Source organism: Lontra canadensis, unplaced genomic scaffold, assembly GCF_010015895.1.
Source record: "Lontra canadensis isolate GAN:19392208 unplaced genomic scaffold, GSC_riverotter_1.0 scaffold1059, whole genome shotgun sequence".
Classification (NCBI taxonomy): Eukaryota; Metazoa; Chordata; class Mammalia; order Carnivora; family Mustelidae; genus Lontra; species Lontra canadensis.
Genome location: NW_022632043.1, coordinates 8625 through 18897, shown reverse-complemented (window position 1 = coordinate 18897; position 10273 = coordinate 8625). Strand labels below are relative to the sequence as shown.

General features: G+C 42.8%; 1 protein-coding gene across 1 annotated transcript; it reads left to right on the top strand.

Annotated features, from left to right (window-relative positions):
- The first annotated feature begins 6170 nt into the window (after positions 1 to 6170).
- LOC116863397 (ribonuclease K3-like) lies at positions 6171 to 7249 on the top strand. The gene is made up of 2 exons (XM_032850856.1): positions 6171 to 6362; positions 6726 to 7249. The coding sequence occupies exon 2, from the start codon at positions 6731 to 6733 to the stop codon at positions 7184 to 7186; it is 456 nt and encodes a 151-aa protein (XP_032706747.1). The 5' UTR covers positions 6171 to 6362; positions 6726 to 6730; the 3' UTR covers positions 7187 to 7249.
- Positions 7250 to 10273: the final 3024 nt, after the last annotated feature.

Genomic DNA, 10273 nt, shown 5'->3' with positions numbered 1-10273 from the left:
AGTAGTCTTATTGTAGGAAAGCTGTAAGTCCAAGGATAGAAGTCAATTTGGTTACTGAAGGAATTCTAGCCCATTTAGAAGGAAGGAGGGAAAGCCACTGTGTGAATGTGTATTTAGTAAGAGCCATGCTGCCTCAAGGAGCTGCAGTAACGAGCAGAGCACGGGGACAGCAGATCTGAAGGTGGTTTTTTTTGTTTTGTTTTGTTCTTTTAATTTATTTATTTTTATTTTAGAGAGAGAGCAGAGCAAGAGGGGCAGAGGGAGAGGGAGAGAGAATTCCAAGCAGACTCCCCACTGAGCACTCGATCTCACAACCCTGAGACCGGGGACTTGGCTGAAAGGAAGAGTTCGTTGGTGGCTTCACCGACTGTGCCACCCAGGACCCTAGATCTGAAATTTTCGAATTGAATTTACCCTTCAAGTATACTTTTGTATAATCATAATGTAACTTAATAATTATAATAGAATGCGGTGGGTGCTGGACAAAAGAAGGCTGAAACATAGTTCTGTGCCTTAGAGGGGAAAGCTCAGAGGAGAGGATATCTGAGCACAGCCTTGAAAGATGGTTAAGTAACCAAACAGATGAGGTTAAAAAGAGTATTCTGGGCAAAGAAACAACACCCGTAAAACTGTGAAGTTTAAACTTTATTTTTTTCTAAAAGTAAAACATGCGGCTATCATGAAAGATTAAATATAAACTCAGGTTATTGAATAAACTCATAAATAAACCCTATTTATTCAGCTAGTGAATTAATAATGAGGAAAACTGTAACATGGTAAAAACAGTTCAAATGTGATCTTGGCTTATAGAAAATTATATTCTTTAAAAAATTTTTAAATTAACATACAATATATTATTTGCTTCAGGGACACAGGTCTGTGAATCATCAGGCTTACACATTTCACAGCACTCACCATAGCACATACCCTCCCCAGTGTCCATAACCCAGCCATCCTATCCTGCCCCCCATCACCCCCAGAAACCCTGTTTGTTTCCTGAGATTAAGAGTTACACATCAACAGAAAATTATATTCTCTGCTGGACAAAATTCATGTGCAGTGTGGTGAACAGGAAATATCTGGGCACTTATCAGTTTGGACAATTTCATTTGTATCTTGCAAGTCAAGCCAAGGTATACACCTCTGTAGTGTCAGCTCATCCCCGGGAGAAATGCTGAACAACCCCTGACACCCCAGTGAAAGGACACCCTATGATCTCTTTGGTCCACTTCCAATTTGTGGATAGTTTTCCCCTCAGCAGATATGGGAAACTTACAACTTATATAGAAAAACATATAGAGTTCCTTATGATGGGCGTGAAAAGAAGGGAATCATAAGATAGTCTGACCTAGCAACTGGACAAAAAGCAAAAGACATTACATGTCCGAACTGATGAGTGGGCTAAGGGTTGGAGGCCATTTTGACAACCAGGTAGCTCTGCAGAAATAAAACTATACCTCGCAAAATAAAACTAAACCTCACAAACCTTACAAAACTAAACGTGGAGCTCATCAGGTAGCATCAGTCTCTGACTCACTATTCTGACCCTTACCTTGTCAGGTGCCTGACACAGAAAGACCTCAGAAACCAGGGAAGAGGGAGTGTTCTAAGAGGTCTGAATATGGCTGATAATTTTGTTTGGGTAAAGATACTAATCTTCTGTTATTTCAGTGACAAGAATTTTGCACTATTCTTTTTCCATTCAGCAAGCATATAAAAGTCTAGAGAAGGAAAGACCAAAAAGCCGGCCTTTGACTAATCCCCTTCCAGCCAGGCAGCAGTGTGCAGAAGACACAGACGTATTTCAACAGAGACCCCACCATGGACACATCAAATGCCTTGAATTTGCTTTAAGGATTGTAGGGCTGTAACAAGGACTAAGCCAACCACCAGGGTCCATTCCCATCACAGGGAGCTTCTGACAGAGTTCAGGACATGCTGCTCCAGAACCTGGAAACTTGGCAAATTCAATCTTTTAAGCTGAAGAAATTTGAGAAAGGACAGAGGTACGAAGGTACTTACTGACCTTGGGCTGAAGCAGATCATAAAACCCTCCTGGAAGAGGGTTTAGCTCATACACTTTATTCTATCACATCTTTCCACCACTTTCCACCTTTCATCAAACCTAGCATACAGGGGCGCCTGGGTGGCTCAGTGGATTAAAGCCTCTGCCTTTGGCTCAGGTCATGATCCCAGGGTCCTGGGATTGAGCCCCACATTGGGATCTCTGCTCAGCAGGGAGCCTGCTTCCTTCCCCTCTCTCTCTCTGCCTGCTTCTCTGCCTATTTGTGATCTCTGTCAAATAAATAAATAAAATCTTAAAAAAAAAAAAAAAACCTAGCGTACAGACACAGGTTTGACCACTTCTTTGGGGGCTTCATTACCTTAGGAAGTTTCCCCTGTTACTTAAACCTATGTGAAATAAATGTGCATGCTTTTCTCTTGTTAATTTGTTCTTTTGTTATGGGGGCCCAGCTGAGAACTTAGAAGGGTAGAAGGAATGGATATTTTTCCTCCCCTACACTTGTAAGTGTGGTGATAAAGAGAGATAGGGAGGAGAGGTAGACTCTCCAAGTTGTGTCCTCTGCAATCTGTCTTGCACTTTACTTGGGGTAGCAAGACAGTCATTCACCTGCCTGAATTAAGACAAGTGGAAACTTTATTTTAGGAATCAGGCAGAAGGCCAGTCTTGAGAACTTGAGCACTGGGTGAAAAATCAGTCAGCTAAGAAAAATGGTTCTCCACTAGGAATGGGTATGAGATTCACCATGGAGCTCATCAAACACAGACATGCAAAGAGTCTGTTTCAGGAGACCTGGAATCTAGTCTTTCTTTCTTTCTTTTTTTTTTTTTTTTTAAGATTTTTAAATTTTTATTTCTTTGACAGAGAGAGAGAGATCACAAATAGGCAGAGAGAGGGAAGTAGGCTCCCTGCTGAGCAGAGAGCCAGATTTGGGGCTCAATCCCAAGACCCCAGATCATGACTTGAGCTGAAGGCAGAGGCTTAATCCCCTGAGCACCCAGGCGCCCTGAATTTAGACTTTCTTAAAAGTCTCTTAGGCACTTCTGATGAGAGGGGCCAGGGTTGGGAACTCCTGCCCAGGCACAGGGGTAATCTGATACTGTTTTCCTCTTCTAGTAGGCTCAGGGTGCTATCAAGTTGTGGGACTGCAGAGGGAAGTGGGGTGTGTGTGGCTGTAGAAAAGGGTGGATGAGGGCTAAGCAAAGAGACAGTTTGTTTTGTTTTTTGTTTTGTTTTGTTTTAATTAAGTAAGCTTAATTCTTCAGAACAGTTTTAGGTTTGCAGAAAAATTGGGTAGAAAGTATAGAAAATTCTCATACGTTTCTCCTTTCCCCTCTCTCCTATCCACGCACCTACAGTTTTCCTGTTGATAACTTCTTGCTTTAGTTTGGTCCTTTTCCTATAATTGATGAGCCAATATTGATTATGATTAAAGTCCACAATTTAATTAGGATCAATTCTTTGCATTATATAGTTCTAGGTCTATTTGCATTATATAGTTCCTCAGGTCTCTTATGGTTTCTGGCTGGGTCTGAAAATTGAACTGACAGAAATGAATAGGAGAAAAGCATACAAATTTGATACATTTTTACATGTTCATTCTCTTCACAAGAGAATGAAGACCTGAAGAAGTGCCAGAGTAGGAAACATTTGTACCTTTTAGACAAAGAACACGTACATTTGTGAAGAATTGACAAGATAAAGGGGTTTGGTCTATGGGCAGTAAATGGTGAAGAAGTAACTAGAAAGAAAAGAATTCGTTTAACAAGGTTTGTTTGCAGATTCCTCTGGTACCACCTCTGACTGGTAAGAGTTTGTCTCCAGGAAAAAAAATTATTTCCTGCCTAATTAGGCAAAAAAGGGACAAACTTTTCTGCATTTACTGATTCTTACTGTCTTCAGTGCAAAATAATTTTTATGTTGAAGAGCCATAGTTTGGAATGACATAGTCTGCTTTCCTTCAGCATGGACAAGGACTATTTCCTCATTTTTTTTACATTTTCTTAAACTTCTTTCATCAGTTTTGCAGTGTTCTCCATATTGATCTTGTTCATTTTCTATTAGTTTTGTATCCACATATCTCATTTCTCTTTGTTCTAATGTAATTTTTTTTTCAAATTTCAATTGTTCATTGCTGGTATCTAAGAAAGCAATTGATTTTTGTATATTAACCTTGTATCTTGTGATTTTGCTCTAGAAAGACATCACTTTTATCCTGTAGATAATTGAAGGCATTAAAAGCAAGAGTATTCCACTATTCTATTTATGCTTAGGGAGTATTAATCTGGAAGAGACAGGTAGAAGAGATTGGAAGGAAAAGAGGCTAGAGGCAGGGAGTCCCTATAGGAGGCTTTTCTGTGAGCCCTCCAGGAGACAGGGATTTACAGCACCAAAGGAAAAGTAAGAACAGGTTCACGAGGCAAATACCCTAAATTGGCCAGTCTCTTTCTTACCAAACTCCAACCTGTCCATGTACCCAATGTGCAATAAGCCAAATTCTGAGGCACTGGATTTAAAACAAAGAAAGCTTTAGAGTCAAGGAGAAAGCAGGGGATCCTTCCCAAAGCTGCCTTGCTTTGTTGTTTATATACATGAAAGGAAGGTAAGGGGTTTCTTGAAACTTGTTGGAGTGTCCTTGAAACAATCTGGAGGTAAGCCTTCTTGTGGACAATGAGGTCCTATTTGGGACCAGGGATCAGATACATCAAAACAGATGTTAATGTCTGGTCCCCCGTACCTTTCTGCAATCAGTGGATAAATACGGAGTAGGAGTAAAAAGGTAAAGTTGATGTTGGTGCATGAGGTTAAGAGGTAAGGAAAGCAGGAGCACCTAGATGGCTCAGTCAGTTGAGCCTCTGACTCTTGGTTTCAGCTCAGGTCCTGATTTCATGGGTGGTAGAACAGAGCCCTAATCAAGCTACAGTCTCCCTGGGAAGTCTACCTGGGGATTCTCTGCCTTTGCCCCTCCATCCACTTGTACTCTATCTCTCTCTCTCTTTTTCTCTCTCAAATAAAGAAATTATTCAAAGAAAAATAGAGGTACATAAAACATAGTTAAGGAAGGAACAAAACAATGTAGAGCTAAGATAATAATGCAAATAATACAACTATAGTTTTGTTTATGCTTTCAAAATGGGACCAGGAACCAAGCACCCAGCTTCGCCTTCACACAGAGGTCCTGATGGAGTTTTGGAATATAGGTAAGCTTTGGTGGGGTGAGGTCAAGAGCCGACAGCCAAGAAAGAATTCTTGAGATGTCTTCGGTGCAAAATGGTGGTTTTATTAAAGCATGGGGACAGGACGGGTGCACAGAAGGAGCTGCTGCACCAGGGTTGTGAGGGGTGACTGACTATATACCTGGGAGCTGTGGGAGGTAAGGAAAAGGAAAGTTTCCAAAGAATTTTCATATGTTAAGGAAGACTCACAGGATACTGGAGACCCTGCCCTTGTCAAGTCAAGGTTGTTGTTCCCTCTAGTAGGGTATCAACATTAAGACTGTTGGGGCCCTCCAGGAGGAACATCACACATATGCCATCCGGAAGCATGTGTGTGGGTTGAGGGAAGTTGCAGGTTGTCAGCCCATGCTCTGTCCTTAGCAAGCCTTCTGCTCCCTCATTAGCTCCCTCTTTGAGATGCCCTTACCATTCTCTTCACCTAACTTCTAAATAATCCTCAAAACTCAGTTCAGTGTTGTGGCCTTATCTCTACCAGATAGAGATAGCCCCTTAGCATCTCCTCCACCACAGCTGAAAGAGCTATTTATAGTTATTGTATACAATGTATTTGTTTATTTATCTGGTAATCTCTTTCATTGGATCATGAGCTCTTGAATCTGAATAGCCTGGTATCTGGCCCAATAAAATTGCACATAAATTAATTCATTCAAGTTTGTTGTTGGAACTCAAAACATTAACAGGTAAATGGCAATCACCATATCAAATTTACATGGTATGTTTTCTCTTAAGGAACTGAAACCACAGAGCTTCAAAACACTAAAGCTTAAGATCAGGAAGGAAGCTCTCCACCCATATCAGGAAGTCAGTACTTCCTCAAAACTTCTTTGAGGAAGTAATCACTTCTCCTTTGTTCCTTTAAGGAGCCTCCTCTTCCTGCATCTGAAGGGATACTGGCTTTAAAGAGTGAGATGGAGGGTGTGGGTCTCATCCACACTGTGCACAAGAAGGGCATCTTCTAAGCCCTAGGTTTCCCTTTCCTCTTTCCTAGGGCTCAGAACCCTTCCACGCTTGCATACCTGGCAGAGGAACAGCCGACAAAAGTCTGTGAGCCTGGGACTAACCACGGCCGCTGTCCTCAACAGGAGCCCCAGCAAGGAGACCAGGTAAGAAGAGAAGCCTGGGGGCTGGGGAGAGTAGAGCCATGACGATGGCCAGAAGTTCCAGGTCACATAGATGGAGGAGAAATATTCCAGGAGGGAGGAGGGAATAAACAAGTTTTTCTTTGCATAAGCCCAGGACAAAGAGAAGAATGGGATTTGCCAGTCGAGAAAATGTCATCTTAACTCACATTCCTCCTGCCTGGGCTTCAGGTCCTTCCTAGAATTGTGAGACTCACATCAGAAAGAAGATGGTTTAAACAACAAGAAAGGGATGAATGAAATCTTAAAAGGCATGGTTATGAATGATCATTTTGCTCTTATGACCTCTACTATTATCATCTCTTACTTTTTTCCCTTCCTACACAGAAGAGATGATGCTGGATCTTCTGGGACCGTTTCCTCTCCTCCTGTTGCTGCTGGGATCATGGGGGCCAGGGCATCCACTTGGTGCTTGGGCTCAACGCCCAACCAGGGCTCAATGGTTTGCAATTCAGCATATAAGTACAGGTTCCGTCCAATGCAACATAGCAATGCGTCGTGTCAATAATTATAATCAGCGCTGTAAGCCTCAAAACACCTTTCTGCATGACACCTTCCAGAACGTGGCTGCTACCTGTCTTTTGCCCAACAGGACGTGCAGGAATGGCCAGAATAACTGCCACCGGAGTGCAAAGATTATTGGCATGACTTACTGCAGTCACACTGGAGGATCATATCCCAACTGCCGCTACAGTACTACTCCCCAGAACCAGTTCTACACTGTTGCCTGTAACCCCCCTCAGCCGGGCGACCCTCCCTATCATCTAGTTCCTGTGCACTTAGATTAAGACTGAGATTTCCAGGGGCACTTGGGTAGCTCAGTCCTTAAGCGTCTGCCTCTGGCTCAGGTCATGGTCCCATAAATAAACATCTTAAAAAAAAAAATGCTTGATCCCAAGTTTCCAAGTTTCCCATTAGTTCCTCTTTCACTTGGTACTTGTTTTTTTATGGTCTCTTCTGCTTTTCTTTTCCTTTGTTGATTTCCATGGTTCCCATAGAAGAAAGAAGAAGGGGATTGGGAGAATTAGAGGGCCAAGATGCAAGACCAGAATTGGAACAAAAATAAACAGGATTCTTTTCTGCTTTGGAGCTCTGTGTGTTTTGAAGGAAGGGAATAGGGAAGAGGGCAAAGAAAGACCCAGGCCCCCCAATTTTTAATCTTGGAACTTCTGCCAAGCTTTGTTGCATTGTGTTCTTAGCAATAAAATCACTTTCTGTTGCATTGTAATGACCTTGATGTGTGTGTTTGGGATCCCTTTCACAGATTGTCAGCCTGGGGCCATCTTGATTGCATTCACTAGCATTCTCAGGAGAACTGTTTGGGCCCAGGTGCCTGTTGAGATTATTCAGCAACCCAAGGCTTCTGCCACTTCCCTCACCCCTGTGTCTTTTGGACTTTGGAGGAGGAAAGTTTATCATCCCTTCAAACTCTGCTCAAGGCTTTTACATATTTCCCTAGAAGCCATGGTCTATGTTTGCTTGATAGTACTTCACACACAGGTTCTAACCCTGAGAACTGATGGATCTTACATCTTTACTATTGGTTTCCCTATTTCATCAGATAATGTTTTATTTTTTAAAAGATTTACTTATTTATTTATCTGATAGAGAGACACACACAGCAAGAGAGGGAACACAAGCAGGGGGAGTGGGAGTGGGAGAAGCAGGCTTCTTGCCAAGCAGGGAACCTGATGCGGGGCTTGATCCCAGAACCCTGGGATCATGACCTGAGCTGAAGGCAGAAGCCCAATGGCTGAGCCACCCAGGTGCCCCCAGATAACGTTTTAAATATAAGTACTAGTAGGGATAATGATCCACTGTAGCCTTGGAGTCACTTCTCCCATGATCTATTGGAATGCATAGTGAGAAAGCATAGATCAAGGAAAAAAAAAGCATTGGGGAACTAAAAACATTCTTGTCTTACCTAAATACTGAAATGTTACAGAAATAATGCTGTTTTGGAACAGCTAGTGGATTTAGACACTGAAGGACAGGGAATAAGAATTTGGCTGAGGTGCATGTGGGTGTCTCAGTGGGTTAAGCTGTTAAGCCTCTGCTCTTGGCTTGTGTCTTTGCTGAGGGAGCAGAAGGCTAGTTAAGGACAAAGCATAAGCTGACACCCTGCAAACTCCCTACCTCCCCACTCCTGGGTGGTATATACGTGATATTCTTCCAGGAAGCACCCAACTGTCTTAATGTTAATGCCTTGTTAGAGGGAAAATCTTTACTTGACAATAGCACGGCCTCTGGTATCCTTTGAGTCTTCTTTAACATTTCAAAATCCTTTTTGAAATTTCCCTTTTCCTTACCTCCCCCAACTCCCAAGTATATAATCAGCCATCCCTCACAACCCTGGTGCAGCAACTTTTTCTGTGCACAGGTTCTGTCCCCATGCTTTAATAAAACCATCATTTTGCACCAAAGACATCTCAAGAATTCTTTCTTGGCCATTGGCTCTGGACCTCACCCCACCAAACCTCACCTATATTCAAAAACCCCATCATCTGGCATCCAAACTTGGGGGTTTTAATTTGCTCATCTGGACTCTGAGCTTGGGTGCAAACTTGGCAAAAACCTTCTCTTCTCTTCCTTTAGTCTCCCTTCAGGGGCTCTCTGGCTTTACTGGAACATTTTCATGTCAATTTCTCAGGCAGTAAACCTTTAGTCCCTGGCTACTCTATGAGGAGGAGAAAGCCTCTCTTTTGGCTGCAAGTTAGTACCCTGGCCGGGATGGTAATAAGACCTAGAAACGTGATGCCCTCTCTTTATTCCTGTCCTTATACAAAGTTGTCTGTGTTGGGCATGGGACAGCCACCTAAGTCACCGGGGTCGGCTGCCAATTTTAAGACTCCCATGTGAGATTTCCTCCTGATTCATCTAATGTGATTCCTTCCACATCCCTGGTCACTTCTGGCTGGGGGAACTCCACAGGGAGCTGCCCAAAACCAGCATCCAATGGAATTAAAACCCAATTGGGGACCATTTCCTAGGGTAGTTGGCTATATGGACAATGTCCTCTACTAACTACTCAAGTTACAAAATTGGGTAATTTACCCTTGTAAAACTTTTCTAGTGTTCTCCATGAATCAAATGTGGCAGGGCAATAAAGCAGCTTTGAGGCATAGGATGGCACAGTATTTTGGTTCATTCACCAGGCAAACATCTGTAGCCTGTGACATAATGGGGAAGGGAAGGGGGCCAGTATCCCTCCCCGGGGCCTTTTAGGGCAGGAATGCCTTCTTTGTAAGGCAGAATGTGATCAATAGCAATCTTTTGTTTGAGGGATGCCTCCAGTCTCTTTTGACACACAGAGCCTCTGACATATCCTGTTGTGGGACGCCACCCAGGAGTCGGGGGTGGGGGGTGGGGGTGGGATTTTGGTAATGGACCTTCTCTACTTTTTCAGGAGTGTGGACTCTGTGGGCTTCTTCACTCCCCAAAGACTCTCCTTTTATGTCTTCTTAACCCACTGAAAACAATTTGGATTGCAAAATTTAGGAAAGGACTGATCTTCTGTACACTGCATGGCTACAGTGGGATCTATCAATTAGATCTCTTCTGCAGAAAACAAGGCAAATAGACAGAGGCACCCTAGGTCTATCCAGGCTTTCAGGGCTCTAAATCAGGACCCAGACCTAAAGGCCTCTTGCAGAACCTATTTGGCTAGTAAAATCCTTCCTGAAAAATTGGATAATTATCTAAACAGGCCTCCTCCAAGTAAATCTAGGTTGCTGGAGGAAACACAGTTTTTCCCAGAGAAAGGGAATTCTTGACTCTCTTTCTCTCTCACTGTCCCTCCTAATAAATGTGGGGGCTTCTTCTTCATTCATTCATTTCCCAGATTAATGGGTATAACTGGAGCCAACTGTGGTTAG